Here is a 23,814-nt window from a genome sequence, read left to right on the forward strand (position 1 = left end):
AAATAAAATTCTTATAAAGAAGAAAAACTTGATATTTTTGTTACGAAAGAAAAGCATACTTATGAAGAAAAATAATTAATTATAGCGATGATGAAGTTTCAAAAGATTAATGATAGTGTTGATTTATTGCACAATTGCATTATAGATAAAACTTTTAGATGTTGTTATCTTGTTAATGAATGTTTTAGATGTTCTTAGATGTTGATGAATATTTATATATGATAATATTTTATATTTGTGACTTAATTTTATTCATATTTATGTCTTTTATTAATAATTTCATTGGTTTATTTTTATAAAAAAATATGATAAATATAAAAAATAGTATTTTTCTTAAACGGGCCAAAAGCCCGCGGGCCGGCCTTGGCCTTGTAGCTTAAGGGCCGGGCCTAGCAAATTGGGGTATTTTTAAAATTTAAGCCCTTGAGGGCCGGCCCTTTTAAGCCCGCCAGCCCTGAAGGGCTGGTCCTGATTCCCAGCTCTAATCCTTGAAGGGTAATTAGTTGGATCTCAAAAATAATAACTCTATCACAAATGAATACAATTTTCTTTGCACGGAGAATAAATATAGTAAACGATTAGGAAACAATAATTTTTATCTCATCAAAACTGAAGACAAAATCATTCATTTTAGAGACAGAAATAAGCTCAACAAAATTTGTCAGAAGAATTCCATCAATTCATAGAGTAACTGCACATTCAAGTTCATGGTATACCATATTTTTATTTTATGAGATTATAAGGTTCTTTTTATGGTGAGCTATTCTAATTCAAACATCTATGAGTTAATAGCTCTAAAACTAAAAAAATTATTTTATAGTATTGGAAACCATACCAGACTAGTTGGGTTGAACCAAAAACCGGCCAACTAGTCACCTGAAAAATCAATAGGTGGAGTGACCTGATGCGACCCACTGTAACCCAATCAATCTGGGAGAAACTCAGTTAACTCGATCGGTTTGGTGGGTTAACCCAGTTATTTTTTAAAAAATCTTTTAATGATAAAAAATTATTAATTAGGAACTAGAGGATTGTAGATAGAATTATAGAAATATTTTGCTGTCATAAATCTATTTTGATATTTTGCTTGAATGAATATTTAGTTACTTTAATAATATGACACTATGATGTTAATTTGTCAAGGAAACTGTAGAAAAAATGGAAAGAAAATATAAGTATATAATTATTTTGTTAGAAATTCAGGGTTTTAAATTGATATTTGGTGGATGGCATAATGAGAATTTACATTAATTTTTAATTTTTTTATTTCTCACTGGTTTGGCTCCAATCTAATCCACTAACCCTTAATCCACTATCAGAACTGATTGAGAAGCTGGTTCGATTTTCAGTACCTTAGTTTAAGCATTGAGAAAATCAGAATCACGAACAAAGACAACACTTCAATCACATAAATAAACATCTCACGGAACGCAAAAAGCCTCCCTATAACAATGCGTACTCAAAAACATAAAATATAAATTTTCCGAGTTTCCAGTTTTAGTAGCTAGCTTTAAAAAATCTATATATCTATATTTATATATAATATAAAATCTATTGAAAATGACCGCAAATAATAAAATCCATTATCTACTTCCCACATTATATTAAAAATTTTCCAATCAATGATTTTTTTAAAAAAAATAAAAAGAACTTCAAAATATGCATCGTATTCCCTAATCTTGCATTATCCCATGATTACGAGATGTTCACTGATTATTATTGATAATGCATATTTTCTTCCTCCCAATTTATCTTCGATAAAATACAGTGCTTAGATCATGATTTTGATTCAAAATTATTTCAATCTGATCAAGAAAAAAATGGAAGGATATTAAATGATGGCTTATTATCAGATGATAATATATTCACTACTCCTCTGGTCTTTTAATATAGAATCTAATTTCAGAGTTGATATTGACGTTATATGTAAGACTTATTTTACATGCTTATAATTTTTTTCCAAATTAATATATTGATAATATTCCCCTAACAATAATAAAGTAAGTGAGAGGGAAGAAATTAAAGAAAATGATTATAATGTTTTAGAAAAAATAATATATCATATTAAGTAATCAACTAACATTCTTAATCTATTCAAATTAGTTAATTAGATTCGGACGAGTAGTATTTTATTTCTGAGTTAGTTGCTCCTTGGATTCTTTTAGGTAAATTGTACTATGTTCGAGTGGATCAGGGAGCTTCTGTCAGATTGTCAGGAAAAAAATTGCTATCATTCAATTGGATTATATTAATGTCTGTTATAGAACAGTATTTCAAACTTCAAATATGTGAATATCTTCCCACTTTTTTCCCCAGATACCTGATAGCGAAATATACAAAGTGGAAGACCTGAAGGGACACGACGTAATTTTGTAATGAAATTAAATGGCTGACCGCGACGTACCTAATGCCAGCAATGTTCTAATTTCAGGCTGACGAGTTATGAGATATGATAGAAGAGTAGCTCTGACCACCGGTCAATGCATAAGAAATTAAGAAGCAAAAAAAAAAAAAAGACATAATAATCCCAACTTAAGAATTTTATATCCAGGAACCCTGTGATTTTCTCAACTGTAAATTTCACCGGGAATGGGAAATACTAAACAAAACACAACTATTTCCGGGTCCGGCAAAGGGTACTGTTGAGTACGGTATCCTGCAATTTAAGATAATCGTGGATTTAGTTCAACTCAAAATTTGCTTATTGCTTGACAGGAGCGGTGAACACAGAATGCTTCAGTTTAGAAATACATTTGTTTTTTGGGTTCAGGCTACTTTAGTAAGCTGTCCATGAGAGAATGAATTATAACTTTTATTATTAAGTGCTGTACAAACACGGCAGGGAATCAAAGAGAGGAAAAGAAGAAAAGAATGGGTATTAGCCAATATGTTTTCGCTGTCAGCGGCAAATCAAAGACCAGCACACTTATAATACAATCAATGCTGCTATTCTGATTCAAAACTCTATCAGCTAAGGGCATCAGAGTTAGAAGCAAACCGTCAATAATTGACATCATTGTTTATTTATGAGAACTTAGAAACAAGCATTCAGCATCATGAAGGAACACATGTAAGATTACTTCCACTTCTTGAAGTGCTTTCCTCCAAACATCCCGTGTTTGAATTTTCCGTGCTTGCCAAACTTTCCATGCTTAAATTTCCCATGGCCCATGAAACCACCGTGTCCGTACCCATAGTGACCGTGGTGGCCGTGGTGGCCGTGGCTGAGGTGATGAGCGCCATATGCAGCTCCGGCAAGAGCAGCTCCTCCGGCAAGCAATCCCCCCATCCCAGACCCTCCATGATGATGACTGTGCCCGTGCCCGTATACTGATCATAGGAACAAAGTTACAAGATTAGTCCAACCAGATAAATAAACATCACACAGACAACAGAAAACCTCTATAACAATGCAATACAAGCTCCACAAAATATATATATAAACCCAAGCAACTACGAAGCGGATTAGACAGTGTTGTAACCAGACAGTCACACATCACAATTTTTACACAAGAAAATTACTTCATGCTCCCAAAGGATGCACAAAATTTTTTCACTATCAGAGCAAATTCTCCAGAACAGTGCATTAAAACATCCAATCGCTTGTAGATTATGGACGAATTATCTACAACAGACAAGCGCAAACACATGTAGATATGCATGCATGCAGGTATTATACCTGGAGCAGAGGGACCAGGATAACCAGTAGGCGGGTAGCCAGCAGGAGGATAACCCGCTGGAGGATAGCCACCAGGAGGTGGATACCCATGAGGTGGTGGGGGGTAGGCCCCCGGAGGCGGAGGGTAGGCCCCCGGAGGCGGAGGGTAGGCTCCCGGAGGCGGAGGAGGGTAGGCTCCAGGAGGATAACCATGAGCCCCGTGAACACCATGAGCTAACCCGTGAGCAATGTTTGAGAAAAGTCCTTTGTCAGATTCATTATGATCATTTCCACCTCCCATCTTTGAAGCGAAAAGCTGATTCTACAAAACCAGAATTCGTTGACAGAGTAAGATCAGTACTTGACACAACAAAAAAAAGACACAATATGTATATATGTAAGTATTGCAGATTGCGAGAAACAAGAAAGACGATTGTTCAGATGCAATTAAACTATCGGTAGAATCAATAAGAACAACCTATAAAAAAAATTTCGCTGAAGCTATTTCTTTTCCGTTCTTTTGTTTTTTTCCCTCGATTGATAGCCGGTTATCAACGAAACAGACCTGACATCGAGCCAACAACGTACGGATGAACGAAAAGTAATACAACAACGAACAAAGCTCTGATTCTAATTTGCAAGCGAAGGTAATTTATCAAATTGATTCACATAAAAAATGAAATTCTCCTAAGCGTACTCAGAAAGCTGCAATATAAATCCCAGAAAATAGAAACTACTGCAAGCTATTGCAATCTAATCGGCCACGCATGCAAATAACAACAGCGAAAATTATCGTTCACATATTCCTGCAGATTCGGAAAGATTAACTGCTGACAAGACATGGATCAATCTTAAAAATCATCATTGACCAAGAAATAACAAAGAACGAAGAGAAAAGAAAAAACAGAGCAATAGTGCAGGTAGACGAACTAACCGAATAGAATAAAGATCAAAAGATGACAAGAAAATTGAAGGATTGTCGAGAAGCTGGGTAAAGATGGCGATGAGGATTTTACAGAAAAGATCAACAACGGTAGACGATTGATGGCTCTTGCTTAGCGCACTCGAATTTAGAAACGCGCTATTACGCGTGATATACGCGTACAAGGCATCCGCTGATTCCTGTGAAAAAGGTGACGCATGATGGCGTGGGAGATCCGAAGCTGCCCTTAAATTTAATTAGGATTTCATATTAAAAAACTAAATATAAAAGTTTGCTAAAATAACACTACCGGTCCCCAGTTCTGCTAAAAGTTTTTTAATTGATTTAAATAGATTAAATAAATTAGTTGGTTATAATAAATATGATTCAATCTTTTTAAAATATTTTTGTGTGATATTAAATATATATTGATTAATAAACTAGATAAATTTATTTTAAAAAATAAATATAAAATATAAAATTGATTAAAATATTATATTTTAAAATTAAATCGAATTCCTACCCAATTCTTATACTCGTCCGATCCTTAATATATGACTCAATTATTGAGTTGGTTTTGGTCCTAAATATAAGATTAATTTATCATATTTATTAATTTTCTCTAAATTACCCTATAGATATTCCCTCAATCATAATCAAGTAGAAGAGGAAGAAGGGATATTAAGAAAGATGATTATGGTATTTTAGGAAAAACGTGTCATATTTCTTATAATTAACTAATTTACCTAACTTCGTTAATCTAATCAAATTAGTTAAATGGGTTTTATATTAAGAATCGGAAGAGTATATCAAGGTGGGAGAGAGTAAATTTTTTAGTAAATTAAAATATATTTAAGTAACGTGTGATTGCACTTAAAGATACAAATGTACATTCATACTAGTAATCAATTTTAAAAAGTTCTTTCAAATTGGTTGGATAAAAAGTCATCATTCAATTGTATTTAACTATCTTTTAGCCCTTGCAGATTATAAATATTATGCAAAATATATGATGATTTTTCTATGATTATCAAGCTTCTCTGTCTTAATTTAATAAAATTTCTAATGAATTCAATTTTAAAAATTGAGTAGATTCATAAAATTTTAATTAAAAAAAAGATAAAATAAAAGAGTAAGAAAAATTAAAAAAAAAAGTTTAATCCCTTCCTTCTAACTTTTTTAAAATCAAACTTATCACAATATCTTCTCTCCTCCCCTCGACTGTTCAGTACTATAATTTTATCTTTATAATATAACTAATAAGAAAAAAAATGAGAAAAGGTTCTCTCTACTTTTTTTTCCTCAGTTTTTATTCAATTCTTATTTCAATAATTAAAATTGTGATTTAATGGTTTAGATTTCATATAATACAAAATAATTTTCTAACATATTTTTCTTATTATTTTAAATTATCAGTACTAGATTTAGTAGTTTGATTTTATCTATTTTTAAAAAAATTAACATTTTGTTTATAATTTTATAAAATAATCTTCCACTATGATATTTTTTATCATTTTTCATGGCAAAAAAGGAATTAAAATAATTAGAAAATTTTTACTTGGAAGATTGACAAACATGTTTCAACAAACAATGTCATTATCTGTGTTTGCTATTAAAATAAAGCAGCTACTTAACCTAACGATATATTTTGTTGATTTATATCAAGAGCACATGAAGGGATTGACGAGTTTCGAGGGAATAGGAATCCAAAAAGAGTTATTATTATTAATATAGACTCTGTTAATCAAGAGGCTTATACAAATTAAATAATATAAAAATGTGATCAAAGTTCTTAAAAGTGTGTCAAATTATAGTTTTAAAGGATTGACATCAGAGGATATGTAAATATTTAGAGGCACTTTTATTGGGTAAAATTAGGGAGAAGATTTGATATCGCATGTTTTTAGTTGAGAGTTTCTTATAATGTAATATTTGAAAGGTTAAAAAAAATGGTAAAAGTAAACCTTCAATTTATGATCCTCTTGTTTTTTCTAATTTTTCGTTTTATATTAGTTGGTATCAGAACTCATTTCTATAGTATTAAAATATGTCCAAATGAGAAATGTTATCATTTAGGTCTACCACTGAAATAAAATAACCACTTGACCTAGATATATGTTCTGTTCACTCATAATTAAGAGGCTTGTATAAGGTAAATAATATGAAAATGTAATCAAAGTTCTTCAAACTGTGCCAAATCAAGGTTTCAAAATAGACATCAGAGGATGTGCACATATTTATAGGCATTTTTATTGGGTATAGTTAGGGGGCTCCGACATCACATGTTTATAAGTTGAAAGCTTCTCATGATATAATGTTTAAATGATTAAAAACAATGATAAAATAATAAAAGCAAACTCTTAATTTATAATTCTCTTGTTTTTTCTGCTTTCTTGTTTTACATCAATTGGTATTATAACTCATTTTGATACTAAAATATGTCTAAATGAAAAATTTTATTATCTGAGTCTACTACTGAAATAAACCAGTTACTTAAACTAGTCACACATTCTGTTGATTTATGTCAAAAATACTTTAGGGGGTTCGCGAGTTCTAGAAGGATTCAGAATGAGGTATTATTATTAATATACACTGTATTAATCAAGAGACTCGGCTTTTGATTAAGATGATTTTTGAGACAAAATTTACATTTGAGAGCTTCTTATAATGTGATATTTAAAAGATTATAAAAAATAGTGAAATGGTAAAAGTAAACCTTTAATTTATGATATTCTTGCTATTTCTGATTTTTTGTTTTTCATTAGTTGGTATCAGAGATCATTTCTATGATATTGAAATATGTCTAAATGAGAAATTTCATCATCTAAGTCTACCACTGAAATAAAATAGACATTTGACCTAGATATATGTTCTGTTGACTCATAATCAAGAGGCTTGTATAAGATAAATAATGTGAAAATGCAATCAAAGTTCTTCAAACTGTGCCAAATCAAGATTTTTAAATATTGACATCAGAGGATGTGCACATATTTAGAAGTACTTTTATTGAATATAGTTAGGGGGGATTTGGCATCACATGTTTATCAATTGAAAGCTACTCACGATGCAATGTTTAAATTATTAAAAACAATAATAAAATGATAAAAGCAAACCCTTAATTTATAATTCTCTTGCTTTTTCTGCTTTTTTGTTTTACATCAATTGGTCTTATAACTCATTTTGATACTGAAATATGTCTAAATGAGGAATTTCATTATCTGAGTCTACTACTGAAATAAACCAGCTACTTAACCTAGTCACACATTCTGTTGACTTATGCCAAAAACACTTTAGGGGGTTGGCGAGTTCTAGAGCGATTCAGAATGAGGTATTATTATCAATATACACTGTATTAATCAAGAGGCTCATGCTTTTGATTAAGATGATTTTTGAGGCAAAATTTACATTTTTCTCACATGTTGCCTTCCCTGCTATGATATTTTTGATCATTTTTCAATGAGAAGAAGGAATTAGAGATAACTAAAATTATTTTATTTGGAGGATTGACAAGCAGCTACTTGACCTAGTTATACATTCTATTGACTCATGTTAAGAACACATCGGGAGTCGTTGAGTTTCAACGAAATTCAAAATAAATCATTATCATCGATATACATTGTGTTAATAAAGAGACTTGCACTCCTGATTAAGATTGTTTTGGAAGCAAAATTTGCCTTTTTTGACATGTTGTCTCTCCACTCTGATATTTTCAATCATTTTTCAGTACGGAGAAGAAAATAGAAATCATTGAAAATATTTTAATTGGGAGATTTACTAATATGTTTAAACATTTACTACTAAAATGAAGTAACTAGTTGATCTAGCCATACCTTTCATTAACTCATGTCAATAACATTTTTGGAGGTTGGCAACTTAAAAGGGGATTTGAAATGTGTCATTATTATCGATATATATTGCATTAGTCAAGAGGCTTGTACTCCTGATTAAGATGGTTGTAGAAGTAAAATTTGCCTTTTTCTTGTATATTGCTTCTCATGCTCTAATGTTTTTTTTTTAATCATTTTTTAGTATGGAGAAATAATTGGAAATATTTAAAAACATTTTATCTGGAAAATTTACAAATATGTTTAAATAAAAAAATTTATTATTTGGACTTTACTACTGAAATGAAGTAGCTACTTGACCTACCTATATGTTCTGTTGACTTATGTCAAGAACATCTTAGGAGGTTAGCAAGTTCAAGGAGGGATTTAAAATGAATTGTTATTATCAATATACATTATATTAATCAAAAAGCTCGTAATATGAAAATGCAATTAAAATTCTTAAAGTGTATTTGATCATGACTTTAAAGAATTGATGTTGGAGGATGTGCATTCATTTAAGGGCATTTTTATTGCATGTTTATCAATTGAGAGCTCATCATGATGTAATGTTTGAAAAATTAAAAAATGCTAAAATTGTAAAAAGTATAAATTAAATACCTGTCTCTTATTTTATACATGATTCTCCAGCTTTTTTTTTATTTACTTTTTTTGTTTTACACCAAGTAGTATTATGGCTCATCATTATAGCATCAGAGCTCATTTCTAGTATCTCGATATTTTTTTCCTCTGTTTTCTTACTTTTCTTTGATATCCGCATGTTGCATTAACTGATATAAAAGTTTGATTGCCACTTTATGTTAACTTCTTTATTTTGTTTTAGATTTGCAGTATTTCTTATTTATGAAGCCACATTTTTCCTCATGTTTCAAACTATTATTATTGGGTCTCCAAATTTTAAACTAATTTTAGTGAAATAATTTATGATTGGTGATATGTTATTTTTTTATAACTACAAGTTGTTACACGCAATATGACAAACTCAATTATTTTTACATATTTTAGTATCTTTTATATGAGCTTTGTCAGCTTAATTGGTCCCTTTTTGCCTTAATTGATTTAATATATTTTATTTTGAATTAATATTTTATAGGGGCAAAATTGTCATATTTTGGTTTAATTGTGACTAATTGATTTTTGAGAACAATTAATGCTACCTTATCCTTGAATTTTGCTTGCAAGTTCTTGGAAGATTCAAAAATAAAAAAATAAAAAAATAAAAAAAAAAGAAAAGAAAAAGAAAAAGAAAATAAATTAAAAGAAAATAATAATAATAATAATAAGGTGGACGTTTTGCCCCAACGTAATATTCCTAATATACAATCTTCTTCTTCATCCGGGCGGAGATATACACGGAAGGCAAGAGCAGAGCACGCCGAACAGAGGAGAACGGAGACGCAAGCGAACTGGAGGCGGCGAAGACCAAAAACGAGAAGCAGGAGCACGGACGAGACCCATGAGCTGAGGAGACTGGACGAGCTCGACGAAGCGGAGAAGACGCAAGCGGCGAACAGAGCAACACGGGCGGAAGACGCAAAAAAAAAAATAGAGACGCGCCGAATTCTTAACGCTGTTGTTCTTCAATGGAAGCTTGCAATAGAGTATTGAATATAGCATTTTTGATGGCAAAGCGTGGCTAATTCCTAATTCTCTAATTCAACAATAATGGCAGGAGCTTAGATCATCAAAGGGGAGTTTTAGTTGTTTGAATTTCCTACTCAATAATTGTTTAACAATTCCTAGGTCTTAGGATAGTTTTTCTAATTGTTGGGATAATTGTATTGCTTAATCTGATTATATTTGGAGATTATTGTGACTGGATTATTGTTTAGCATTTGACATTGGGCTGTTTATAGCTTTGATTTCAATTATGATGTTGTAGTTATGTCTCTTGTTAGCTTTAAGTCTATTGTTGTGAATTTAAGAATTTAATTGAGCATTGGTTTTTAGTATCCTTAATTTCATTTTACTATTCTGGTTGCAGCTAGTAATTTGAATTTTAGGAAAATATTTTGTGGCAACTCGAGGTGGCTCGGTTGTTAGATTAAAAGCTTAATTATAATTCTTAATTCATTGTTTTTAACTCCCACATCTTTTAGAGTGATGATTGCCTACATTGTTGAATTAGAGGATTGATTATCATCAGTGTTATTTGTGTGTCTCATTTTCATTTCTTTCATCTTCAGTTATTTCAATAATATTTTATATAAAAGAAAATAACAAAAAAAAGTATTTTAATTTCAATTTAATTCAAGGCATTTAGTTAGCAATTTTTCAAACTCAAATCAAAAATCTTGTTTATAGTTTAGGTTACTTGCATTTATTTACTAGGATTTAATTTCGTTTTCGGCTCCTCAAAGTGAATACGACCCGGATTGTGCACTATATTGCATTAATTCGGTTAATTTTTAGAGTAACCCCAAAGCGACAATTAAGGAAAGTATAACTTCACAATATAATTGTAAGGTTGTATTTTTCTTTTGTCTTTATAGCATTTTTAGGACAAAACTAAAGAAATGAGTTAGAAGTATGTCTTTTTTGAGATTATAAAGTAAATTTAAATAGGATTTGTTTTTTGAACTTGCTTCTCTACTTGAGATATTATACTTAGAACTAAATTTAGTTTCTCAACTAAGTTTTATAATAAGCACCAGAGATAGTGTATATATGAATATATAACAAGTTTATGCCTAGTTGCCATAATTATTAAAGTTATAAATGAGATTTGAATTGAAGAAGTGCAACATGATTGAGGTACAAATTATCCTTTTTCAGTAGAAGATGGAATTGTATCACACTAATAGAGACAACACTAAAAAATGTGCAGACCTTTTATGGCTAAAACATCTGACGCTGGTGGTTACCCAATGGGTTTGTGAATAATTCGGACTTGGATCAGGTAGGCCTCAAGCGGGAAGAAGTTGTGAATTTGAAAATGAGGGATGAGGGATTCTGAGCGATCAATTTCACACAGTCATGCAAGTATATATGGTGTCGTTTAAATCCCTGTTTTACTTGGCACTGGCCGCACAGATTGACAACTTGTAATAAGAAATAGCCACATCATTAGAAATCACACCCTAATTGAAGGAGCTAACGAACATAGAAATGTAGGGGGAGCCTCGGGAGAACCAATAGGCCAAAAGCTTATTCAACCTTAGGCACTAGCGATGCCAGCGATGAACAATGAAGAAGGGGGAGAAGAATGTGGCTTCAGTGAAGAGGGGAGAAAGGTCAGGAGAGAGAAGATTAGGAAAAGGGGAAAATATAATAAATAGACATATAAAATTTTATGTGCTTATCATCATTATTATTATTATTATTATAAAATTTTATAACATAATAATTAATAAGATGGATAGTTCATTATAACTTTCAAGAAAACTGGTAATTAATAAGGTATGTAATAATTAATCGAGCAAAGTAGCATCCATCACCCTCATCTTTATGAGCAGTATTGGATGTATTATAAATAAGATTAGGGTGCCAAAAAATAACTTGGATAAGATTAGGGTATTAGATACAATTAAGAAATAACATGAATGTGTTAAATGTTACTTTATCCTAATTAATAAGATATATAATTAGTAATCACTTTCAAAAAACTATCTTTGATTCTTAATATAAGATCTAGTTGACTAATTTGAAGAGATTAAAAAAATTACTGAATTATTTAATCATAATATATGTTATATAATCTTTCTAAAATATTTAGACATATCAATATATTATATATCAATTTATAACAGTAACAAATTAGTTAAGGTAATTTATTAACTTCATTAGTCTTCACAAATAAGTTTATTGGATCTTATATTAATAATCAAAGGTATTACATAGTTACTATAGTTAATTATAACTTTCAGGAAAATAAGTTATAATTAACTATATATCTTATTGATTATTATTATTATTATTATTATTATTATAATAATAAGCACATAAGAAGAGAAAATAGGTCTGATGTAAGGAAATTTAAAGTGATTATTTTATATAAACTGAATATATTACTTTTAAAACTATTAAAAAACTAATTTCTAATTAAGAAAACTATATACTTTTTAATTTATCAATTTTTTAAAATATTTTTCACCTAGGAGATTGATTACAAAAGCCCTCCAGGCGGTATTTGGGTTTTTCTCCAAACCATGGTTTTAAAGAGAAAACCATGGTTTGAAGAAAAATCATCCAAACAGTATATATTTTTTCAAAATCACTTTTCAATTTGAAACTATGGTTTGTATAAAAGTAACCAAACACCATAATTTTTTCCAAAATCACTTTTTATTTGGAAACCATGGTTTTTCATAAAGTGAATTTTTTTTGCTTTTGAAGGTATAAAACCATAGTTTGGGATATAAATATATATACACATATCAATTACTAGCTTTGATCCTTAATGTAAGAGTTAGAAAACTAATTTGTAAATATTAAAAAAATTAGTTAAATTATTTATTTATAATAAATAGGTGTTGCATTCTCTAAAACACCTATTAACGATGTGCATTGGGATTATTATTTGATGTAACATTTAATATGTGCAAATTAATATGAGAACTATTTTGAAAAAAATAGATAAATGTATGAGACAAGATAGATTGATATCTTATATTCAAAATCAAATAGAATACCCAATTAGCTCCTATACTAAGGACTGGAGATAATATTAATTATATTTTTTGTATATAATTTATTATTTCAAACAAAAATATAAACTAAAATCTATCATTTATCTAATTATCATATTAGCTTATGTCTTTTTTAGTAATTTGTATATAAAAAAAAAGATTCTGATAACAATTATCCAAATATTCTCGCTTTATCAAAATCACTTTTTTTCAAAATCTATTCTCAAAATCTATTCACAAAATCTATTTATCTAAAATTTATTCTCCAAAAGCTATTCTCTAAACCATGATAGGGGTGTTTGGATGAAAACAAACCATGGTTTGGAGAATAACTTTTGGAGAATAGATTCCAGGGAGAATAGATTTTGTGAAGAATAGATTTTCTAAAAAATAATTTTGAGAAGTGAGAGTGTTTGGATAATTGTTATCAGAAATACTTTTTATATATACAATTAATAAAAAAAAGTTAATATGATAATTACATAAAAGATAGGTTTTATGATATATTTTAATTTGAAGGAATAAAATTGTTAATAATATATTTTTTACCAACATAATTAATAATACATAAGATAATGTAATTAATAAATAATTAATATGCGTATATATGTTTATAAGATATAAGGTTAAATATGTTAATAAAAAAATAATTGAGAAATGTTAAAGTCATATTATTATTGAGATATACTCTGTCAGGTACAATCATACTCTCTAATTTGAGTCAGAAGCAAAATAGATTCACTTCTCTTGAAACCATGGTTTTGGGTTCCAAAAGCATGGTTTTGACCCAAACCATGATTTCAGATTATTGGCTTAAAATTTATGCTATTTAGATGACATCCCACCTAAACTATAATTTTACCTCCAAACCATAGTTTTGGAGGCCATCCAAACGGGCCTTTGGTTTCATCCGAACACATTCTTTTGACTCGTGGCGCACCAACTCTCCATGACTGGGATTAGAAGAACGAAGCATTGAAACGACGTAGTTTCAAAGTTAAGGAGGAGCCGCGGAGGAAACAGGTAAAGGAGAGAAGGCCCAATGCGAACCGTACCTCGGGGAGCCAAAACGCCAAAAGCCTCGCTGCGCTCGCGCGTCCCTCTGTTGTGGGTTCCTGTGCTCTGCTAGGGTTTTTAGAAATCGAGAGAAGGGGTTCAACAAGCGTTTCGCCGGTAAGTATGGCGGCGACCAGGGTTTTCGGAGCATGTAGTAGAGCACTGATGGCGGCAGCGGCGAAGGGGGCTGCGTCTGGTGTTAAGACTGCTCCGAAGACGGCCGCACCGAAAAGTCGAGGCAGCACCGCCTTACAGAAGATGATCCCTGTCTCGCCGCAGCTTGGCAAATTTCTCGGTGCCTCTGAATCTTCACGCGCTGGTGCCGTCAAGAAAGTGTGGGATCACATCAAACTCCACAACCTTCAGGTCTTCATTCTTTCCCGTTTCTGTGGATCAATGCTGCACTATATTTATATTTAAAAGTTTGTTCCCCCTATCTACTTCTATTATCCCAGAAATCAGTAGAACCATTGGGAATACATACGCAAATGTTTTACATTAGGTTCCTTTCTGAATGTTTTAAGGATTTCAGAGCTTTTCGTTCTCTGGTCCTCCTTCTGAAGGACTTGGTCTCTGAATCTTCAGAAAAGCTTCTGCGTTATTTCTCCGCTTTGTGAGAATTTTCTGTTTGCAAGTTGAGCACGTGCTCTGGACTTTATTCCAACACTTCCTTTCCAATATGTTATGGAATCTGTTTATTTTTTCCCAATGGAGTCAGTCCATTTATTTTTCTGTTTTTGACTGCATTGCTTGTCTCAGGCACGATGCAGCCGTAGCGGCTACATATAATGTATCTTAGCGTGAATTTGTTAGCTCTCATACCAGTATCAAATTCTTATGCTGTAAAATTACTACATATTTTTTAGCGAATAAATGACTTATTCCACGGGATTAATACCGATAGCCTATGATCTTGAATGCATAAATTTGCCTGCTAATCTCTTGCATGCTCTTGCTACTATTGAGTTAGCAGTGGTAAACATAACGCGGAATATGAATAACCAACGCATAATAGCTTGTATAAACTGTTTCACCTAATGCCTATTTCTCAGTTGTTTGCATTAGAGAATTTTTAAGCTACTTGTTACTTGAACTCTTCTTCCCCATAAACCGCACGATATAGGCATAGTAATGGTTGTATTTTTGAAGTTGGTTAGCGAAATTTACTTGGACCGGGAAATTCAGATAAGTTGGTGGCTTATATATTTTTTAGGGAAAATCTCAAAAAAATGACTATTGAATTTCAGAAGTCCAGATGGGGAATTACTGCAAAAATGTTGTCATTTACTTTTTGAATGTAGTCATTTTAACAATTTAGCAATTACTAATTTGGAATTTTGAAATTCAAGAATCACTATTTTGGTATTTTTCCTATTTTTTATTTGTATTTTCTAGGCTAAGTTGGTTTTAAAATGGAAGTCATGACATAAAAGTATTAGATGTATTTTGGAGCATCTGCCTTTCATCTTTAGCCATGAAATGTATGAAGTATGTTTTGTTGATTCTTTGTTTACCCAGTGGGGTTGCATCTGCTAAGGGTGAGTGGAAGCTTCAATCATTCTTAGTTGTAGAAGTAAAAATAATGTCCTCTTTAGATTATCGATTTTTTTACCCCCTTTGTCCTCCATCGTTGTTTCCTTTCAATCGTTCGCTCTGTCATTTCTCTACAATGGGATGACTAAGCTATTCTTTCGCAGAATCCTACGAACAAGAGGGAAATTGTTTGCGATGAGAAGTTGAAGACCATTTTCAATGGGAAAGATAGAATTTCTTTCACAGAGATTGCCAGATATCTGTCTAACCATTTTTGAAGTCGAGCTAAAGCTCTTCTTTGTAGGGCACTTAGTGAAGATTTCTGTATTGATTAGCGCAGTTTTACTGTCTTGTTTTTAGCTGGTTCCTTTCGGGCTTTTGTGCTTCAAAATGCATCCTTTATAAACCCAGTTTGATCAGTTATCAAGGAAACCTGGAAATCTGTAATATGCATGACATGTTGGTTTGAACGCGCTCGTGCGTTGTCTGGTATTTGTGGGCTTATATAAGCTGTTTATCAAGGTGCCCTTGGCTGAACTTCAATATTAGCAGGATTATATGTCAGATGAAGCTTCTGCTTTTCCCATTTTATATATGAAACATTTTCACTCAAGGTACAATTATTTAGATAGTTAAGATCCCAAATTTTTATTAATTTCGTCCTTTAATACCACTTATTAATTATTTATTTATTTCGAACGAGTAGCAAACGATTTTGATATTCTTCTATGAGCATTTTAAATAAAAAGATATTAATATTAGTTAGATATATATATTTATGGTTTTTTGGTTTAGATGGAGAGAGAAAGGGTGTGGTATCGTTAGCGTTTGGTTTTTCCGTTGAAGCACAAGTGTATGACTCAGGTAGTAAGAAGAGGGTAAAAAATTTATTAAAAAATTAGTTAGGCATTTAATTTAGTTTTAAATCTCAATTTATTTTATTTTTTATCTTTATTTATTTTTAAATTAGCCCCTAAGATGGTGATCCATATTAAAAATTTTATAATAAAATGATTTTAATGCATATGGTTAATCAAAATATTTTGAAAAATATTATACTTATTTATTATAAATAATTAATTTAATTTTTTTTAATATTTATAAATTAATTATCAAATTTATATTAAAAATCAGAAGTGGTACCATCTTAATAGTAAAATTGGTGGCAAAAGTAAAACAAGAATACATACGAAATTTTTGCCTGAGTATGGAAGTTTCATTTGTTTTAATGTGTCTTTAACCAATCCATCCACTTAAGATACTGGCAAACCAGATATTTGGCATATTTTAATTAGAGAACGTCGCAGTGAAGATATAAAACACTTCATCCAGTCTAATCCATATAAATAACCCAATAAAATTATAAAAAATGAACTACGAAAACTTGAGCAGCAGAACCGTTGGAACTTTATCTGAATTTGTTAAACTTGCTCAACCATATCAATAGTGCACAGAACAGAGCCAACCCTTCCCTTTCAATACAGCAGAACAATCATTCTGGACCAGACAGGCAACCACGATGATGGTTTCGGAGACAGTGTTTAATACCTTAAGACATGCACAGGATCAACCTCTTCATGAGTGTTAATATGATGCGTCCACTTTCATTTCGCAGGATACTAAATTACTAACGGTAGCTGCCAAGGACGTTGATTAGCCCCCGTGGCTGCTGCTTTACACTCTTAAGATGCCTTTGATGATCAGAATCATCAGATGAAATGTTCGTTCCTGCTCTTCTTTTTGTTTTTCACGCCTCAACTCCTGCCCTTTCGGCTTCTATGATAGCTATCAGAACCAGAATCCTCAGTCTCAGATGAATAGGAATGCCCTTTCTTACTGTTTTTGCTCCTATAACGCTTGGAATGCTTTTGGTTGGCCTTTCTCCTTTGATCATCCCTGTCTCTACCAAAATCTCCAGATGTATAAGAATGCTCATCTCTGCTCTTGTAATATCTATGTCTGTGATGCTTCTGAGAGTCGCAATTGGCTGTTGAAGTATGCTTGGTCTTATCCCTGTGCTGTCTTCCATGGTCAGAATCATCAGATGAATAAGAATGCCCATTTCTGCTCTTGTGCTTTCCATGATACCCATCAGGCCCAGAATCATCCTCAGACGAATAAGGATGTCTTTTTCTGCTCATTTTACTCCTATGATGTCCAGTAGGGTCAGGCCTCATAGTTGAATATGAATGCTTTCGTTTAGTCTTTCTACTCAGATCATCACTGTTACGGTCAGACTCTTCAGAATACGTGTGCTTATTTCCCTGCTTGTGATTTCCATGGTACCCACGAGGATCAAAATCCTCAGATGAAAAACAATGCCTTTGCCTGCTGTTCTTACTCCTATGCCCGTGATAGTCCAAATCTTTGGACGACTCCTTTTGTCTGATTTTTCTTCTTCGATCATCCCTATCACTATCCGAATCTTCTGATGAACAAGATTGCTGGTGCCTGCTATTTTCTTGATCCTTTTCAAAGTCCAAAGCGTCTGATGAACTTGACTCTGAATGATTTTGCTTCCTTTTGTTCACCTTACGTTTTTTCTTCTTTGACCTCCTATCTCCCTCTGAAAAACTATCATTTTCTGAATGTACTGATTGTCGTTTTTTGTGCTTGTTCTTTTTTGATTTCTTTTTGGGCTTCTTAGAGAAGGCTGTTAACAACTCAGGGATATCTCCGCCACCAAGAAAACCTGCAACATAGATGGTGATTATTGCATGTAAAGGATAAACATGAATGCTCTCTAGAATATGTTATACATAAAATACCGATACCTCCATACTCGTCAAATATTTCCTCAGCAACTATCTGTTGGTTAGGATCATCTGGATTGAATCCCCCCCGAGGGGGACTGATTCCCGGTTTCTGCTTCAGCTCCCACTTTAAATGCTGCAGTTGTATCATACACGAGAAAAGACACATTAGTGCACCTTAAAGGGAAAATTCATACACATCTCATTGCATCTTGATTATCACAGGACAAAAGCAACAAACTGTAACAGTGATCAACAACCAACCATGCTGTTGAAAGAGAAGGTGGGGAAAGGGTAAATATTTTTGGATAATCATAATCCTAAGGCGAGATAAATGACCCAAAAAAAGTTACCATTTGCACTATCATTCTGACTCCAAATTTTCTTCTCTTGCTCTTTTAGTTTGTGTTTAGATGGAGAATAATGAAGCAGAGAGGGGAAAGGAGGGTTGCATTTAGACTTCCCCTAAGTTGGAAAGGTTTTCTATCAAGTGGGGAGGAAAATGGGGGATTTTCAATGGACCCCTTGACGTTCATATTTCTGTCATCTAAGTTCCCCAGGAGACAGGAAAAATTAAATAATTACTATTTTCCCTAACCTACACCTCTCTAGTTTTTCACTCTCTCTCAGACAAATCCAGTGCAGGAATAATTTTTATTTAATGCTGTTAATTAAATTTTCATTCCAGACTATAGGATCTATGAATAGTAATCGTTAAGGTGAATTATACAATAAATAATAGGAAATGTAAATACGATGTATGCTGAGAAGTCAGATAGAGGTGGAAAGACTTTAAAAAACAAATGGTTCCAAGCGATTTTAGGACTCTGAGCAAATGCAAACATAACAGAAGGGTGTGATTGAGGGAAGTTATTTCACAATAAGATGAATAATCAGTCATATGTTTTCAAAAGGACCACATGCCAATAAAATTTCTGCGAGCTGACAAAAATATGTAGCAGCAGCATGGGTAAAAAATGAATCAGGGTAGAGTATATTTATTCTTCAATCAAAGAATATAGGTATAAAAGATATCAATCAACAGGTGAGCACAAATGAACAATATATGTCAAAACATCAAAGCGAGGTGCTAGCAAAATGTTGATTATACCAAACTCCACTGATGCTCAAGGGCATAAGACGTTGTTATGTTTCCCAAACAAAATTTCAATATTAAGTAAAACTGACCTCACTGGGATCTGTGTGGGCAAGGATAGCATTCAAAGGGTCATCCCTTTTCAACCTATTCTCTTCATTAGGCATTATAGCATCCTTCAATGGGCACTCACGATCGCCACTTTGGTGACCATAATTCCCACACCTTAAACACCTCACATTACGGACTTCAACACCAAAAGGTTTCACCCTGCCAGCAACTCCTGTGTCCATCCTGAAAAAACCCAATTACTAAAAATAAGATTAAAGACAGGTTCAAAGCAATCTATATTATCTTCATAGAAATAAATAGAATAATAAAAATTCAAGCATGTTATATAAACTGTCATGCTAGAATGAAGTTTGTTGTATGAGTAAACGTAGCAATCTGACAGCCTACTGCCAATCCATTAATTACATGGTAGGAGAACAACCACGCCTATACTGCATCAGATTTCTATTTGATGTCCCACTACCTTTCCATGGTGTAATGATCAAGGAGAATGACCCCTCCAATTTAACCCACAAGTCAAAAATATTCCAAGGGGTTTAGTAATGCAATTACAGCATTGCAGATTGAACATCCTCCTGCAGATCTAGCGCCTCCCGTGAGTTCAAATCAGAAATTGATGTTACTCTCATAAGGTTGAGGCCCACCATATCACCATATATGCGTTTGATAATCTTAGAACCACAAGTTGCACTTTTTCAATCTATAGCATTCAACATGATAGCCAGCCAATTATCCCAAGAACGGTTATTCAGTTTCCCCATGTAATCTGTTTCTTCGTTTTTTTTTTTTTAAATAAACAACGTACAGCATCAGCAATAACTTCCTAGTGCAGCTCTAAAATCAATGTGGTCACAATTAGGACACAATAATAACTTCCTACTGTCAGTGTGAAACTCAGCTTCCACGTACAACTGCAGTTCAGATAAATTGATAGATTATCCATCATTAGCATTTCATATGTTCTTCACACCAAATGTTGGCTAAAATATTATGGAATTAAAAGGTTGAAATAAGACATCATTTGGGATATGCGTGGATTGGCTTTCAAAAATGAGCAAACAGAAGAATGTTATTCCCCGTTGAGTTACAATGGCAGTTCTCTAACATACCGTGGAGCATTTTTTAGAATTTCGAATTCTTCTTCAGTTGGTAGAGGACGCCCAAACACATCCTTTGGCCTTGGTTTCTTCTTTTCTCCACTCAATTGGTCCTTACCACGTGAGGTTTCAGGTAGCCTGCAAGGCAAGCACGTTATGGGTTAATGGACTCCCGGTCCCACAAAATAACGCCAGAGGGTCGACCTCATTGTAAGATGACTCCTAGGAGTAACCACATAATTGGAAAAATAGCAACCAAAAACAGATAAGAACGATACAAAGTGATAATTACATGGAAGAGGATGTTCCCTGAGCATTTGGATCTTGGGGCGGCTGATTCAGGTCCTCTCTTCTCTTCTCTTCAGCCATCTCCGCCGCTTTAGCACTTTCAGCATTGTACCCCGGAGGCCGAACATACATGAAGCTAACAGCTTGCATGATTTCCATCTACACGTTACAGATTACAATTAACTTTAAAATCAAACAATTTATCCTCGCAGGAAAAAAAAACAAGTGATTAACTATGAGGTAGCTAACAAGACGAACCTTTTCTTTCTCCTTCTTGGAGATGAGAGCAGTCTGGTTAAAGAACTCCTGCTCTTGGGCATACTATAAAGAAAGAGCACAAAAACAGAGATGCAAAAAACTAAGAATCAGGAATAGATATGATAATTATGAATCATCAATATCAATAATCAATAATTTAAAAAAAAAAAATGAAAGTATGAAACTGAATTGGGTCTCGTATATCCGAGACGCCTCCAATTACATCGAAACACACAATTTTTCCGGGTCTGATGGAAAAAGCAAATGGAATGGAGAAGGGACTTGCCTCACGAGCGACCTCCTCGGCGCGGCGTTGTTTGTGGGCGTGAGTCTGCTCTGCAATCCACTTACGGCGTTGATTAGGGTAGGAAAGGGGGTGCCATGGCTTCTGGTTGAGATAAGAATGGCTCCAAGCAGTGCCGGCCTTGGTCTTGTAGTCTACCTCTCCGCCCTTGTCGGAGAACCTCTTGCTCAGCCTTATACCACCTCCTTCCTCGCCGTCCATTCCCTTCTGAACGGACTTGCCTAGCTTCGAACTCGCTCCCGAAAAATGATCCTTTCGTTGTAGCACAGTCCTCCCGGAGTCACCGACCACAGAGCCACCAGATCAGGTCAGGCCACGGGTGTCCGAGACACGCCGCGTCGTTCGCCTGGTTTTATTTTATTTTTAATTTTTTAATGTCCTATTTATTTAACAACGGGCCAATCGCTTATGGGCTAGACCCAATCTCATCTTTGCTTGTTTTGCGGATTGGGTCATTCAATCAAGGCAGGCCATTAGCCCATTCTGGCTCAATGATGGGGTATCGCCACAAAAAATGTTTGGACAAAAATCTTGGTCGTTATTGTCAACGTGTTATCAAAAATACGTGCAACCGAAGAAAAAAGAAGAAGAAAAGAAAACAACTTTTCTTTTTCACAGAGAAGGGGACAAATCATAAAATTGACATAATAAGTAAAAAATTGATTTTCTTGGATTATTTGAGGGTTGACCTTCTATCTAAAGTCCAAATATCTGCATATTTAATTTTTTTGAGTATCTTTGTGTGAAATATTTACCATGTTGCCACATTTTCTGATGGACAAGAGAGGTTAGGAGAGAATCCCCAACAGAGATACTGCTTTACGTGTTTGAGCGTCTAACTTCAAACCTTGGGCCATGATTTTGCAAATATGATTACTTTTTGTAATGTGATCCATTGGCGTTCATTTCAGCCAAGAAAGGCATATCTTTGAAACAGAGAAAAGTATTTCATAGTCTTTTGTTAAATTAGGTCACCTAAGGTGGATTTGTAGTGATTTTTGTCTCAAAATTCTTATCATAAGGAGCTTTCCCCAGTCAATCAGCATAATAGTTTGCTTTTCTTATAATATGTTCTTAAAATAGCTTCTAATCATGTATATAAAGCCCTCTAACGGTGGAGTCAAAGAACACTATAACCTTTTGTTATTATTAATAATCCTAGCACAACATCAAACCTTAAATACTCAACATTTTATTAATATTATTTGAATAATAATCTGATTCTTTATGAAACTACATCTAGCAAATTTACTATTTCCCATGTTAGTTTATATTTTTATTTATATATTTTATAAATTGATTTTCATCTTAGTTCAAATTACATAATTCAATGAAAATTTCATGTTAGTGTGTGTTTTAAAAAATTAGTAAAATAATTTTCTATTCTAATTAATATATAAATATACTTTAAATAATGAAATTAACAAATGCTCTGAAAAAAAGAATTTTTTGTTCTTTTCCAACCATGCTTTTCTTCCGGCTTTAAAATATATTTTAATTGATAAAATAATATTTTGTAAAAATAATTAATTTTATAATAATATGATTTTTCATTTTAATAATATTTTTTAATTTTAAAATAATTTTATTATAATATATTTTTATTGTACTCATAATAATATTTTTTATTCAAAATCAATTTTATAATTATATATTTTATGAGCATTAATGAAATATTACAAAAAAAATATAAGAGCAAAATGAATCATAATTTTGGTTTTTCTCCAAAAAAAATCCCAATATGGGAGGTGCTAAAATGGGGGTAGGGGAGGGGTGAGAAGGAAAGTATAAAATTTCTAATTAAATGATATTATAGCCAAATTTCTTTGTAATTTTGAGAATAATGATATGCCTATTATATCTGTATATTTATGCATACAAATTTGATATATAAAACTAAAAGAATAAAGGGAGAATCCCAATTAAATCCAGCCGAAATACCTAAATTCAGATTTAGGCTTGCACTTTTAACAAATTTCTAATTAAGCCATGAGACCTAATTAGGAATTTCTAAATGTTGTTAAATAACCAGAATGCCCTTCTTCAATTAAAAAGAAAATTTGATTAATATACCTCTCTCAAGTAATTCCTCATCTCTTATGACTTTTTTAGACCAAAAAACATATAAGTAATTTTACAATGTTTGAAATTTGTATATATAACTTACACTATTAAAAATATTTTAATAAAACATGTTAAATTACAAATATAAGTAAAATTATAAATATAAGTAAAGTTTAAATAAATTTTTTTTATTTTCAGTTTTTATAATTTACGTTAGTTTTATTTATTTAAACAATGTCG

The 23,814-nt window shown here is 32.3% G+C and overlaps 3 protein-coding genes across 4 annotated transcripts; 1 reads left to right on the forward strand and 2 right to left on the reverse strand.

The window, feature by feature from the left end:
• Nucleotides 1–2,791: 2,791 nt before the first annotated feature.
• LOC114715343 (glycine-rich protein A3) lies at nucleotides 2,792–4,760 on the reverse strand. 2 transcript variants are annotated; one of them, XM_028900161.1, is made up of 4 exons: nucleotides 4,593–4,760; nucleotides 4,137–4,223; nucleotides 3,680–3,980; nucleotides 2,792–3,330 (listed from the first exon to the last, which is right to left on the reverse strand). In XM_028900161.1, the coding sequence occupies exons 3-4, from the start codon at nucleotides 3,957–3,959 to the stop codon at nucleotides 3,077–3,079; spliced, it is 534 nt and encodes a 177-aa protein (XP_028755994.1). In that variant the 5' UTR covers nucleotides 3,960–3,980; nucleotides 4,137–4,223; nucleotides 4,593–4,760; the 3' UTR covers nucleotides 2,792–3,076. The 2 variants fall into 2 exon arrangements, with proteins under 2 accessions (XP_028755994.1, XP_028755993.1); XM_028900160.1 differs by lacking the exon at nucleotides 4,137–4,223 and having other exon boundaries at nucleotides 4,593–4,759.
• A 9,282-nt stretch (nucleotides 4,761–14,042) lies between these two features.
• On the forward strand, nucleotides 14,043–16,272 carry LOC114715320 (upstream activation factor subunit spp27-like). The gene is made up of 2 exons (XM_028900125.1): nucleotides 14,043–14,475; nucleotides 15,807–16,272. Exons 1-2 carry the CDS (start codon nucleotides 14,233–14,235, stop codon nucleotides 15,918–15,920), a joined length of 357 nt encoding a protein of 118 aa, XP_028755958.1. The 5' UTR covers nucleotides 14,043–14,232; the 3' UTR covers nucleotides 15,921–16,272.
• A 754-nt stretch (nucleotides 16,273–17,026) lies between these two features.
• On the reverse strand, nucleotides 17,027–21,820 carry LOC114715346 (uncharacterized zinc finger CCHC domain-containing protein At4g19190). Its single transcript, XM_028900163.1, has 7 exons — nucleotides 21,493–21,820; nucleotides 21,207–21,269; nucleotides 20,953–21,107; nucleotides 20,673–20,798; nucleotides 19,584–19,785; nucleotides 18,417–18,531; nucleotides 17,027–18,334 (listed from the first exon to the last, which is right to left on the reverse strand). Exons 1-7 carry the CDS (start codon nucleotides 21,709–21,711, stop codon nucleotides 17,397–17,399), a joined length of 1,818 nt encoding a protein of 605 aa, XP_028755996.1. The 5' UTR covers nucleotides 21,712–21,820; the 3' UTR covers nucleotides 17,027–17,396.
• Between the last annotated feature and the right edge of the window lie 1,994 nt (nucleotides 21,821–23,814).

The sequence above is a fragment of the Neltuma alba genome, unplaced genomic scaffold (assembly GCF_004799145.2).
Source record: "Neltuma alba isolate B1F8T4 unplaced genomic scaffold, ASM479914v2 tig00011587_pilon, whole genome shotgun sequence".
Taxonomy (NCBI): Eukaryota; Viridiplantae; Streptophyta; class Magnoliopsida; order Fabales; family Fabaceae; genus Neltuma; species Neltuma alba.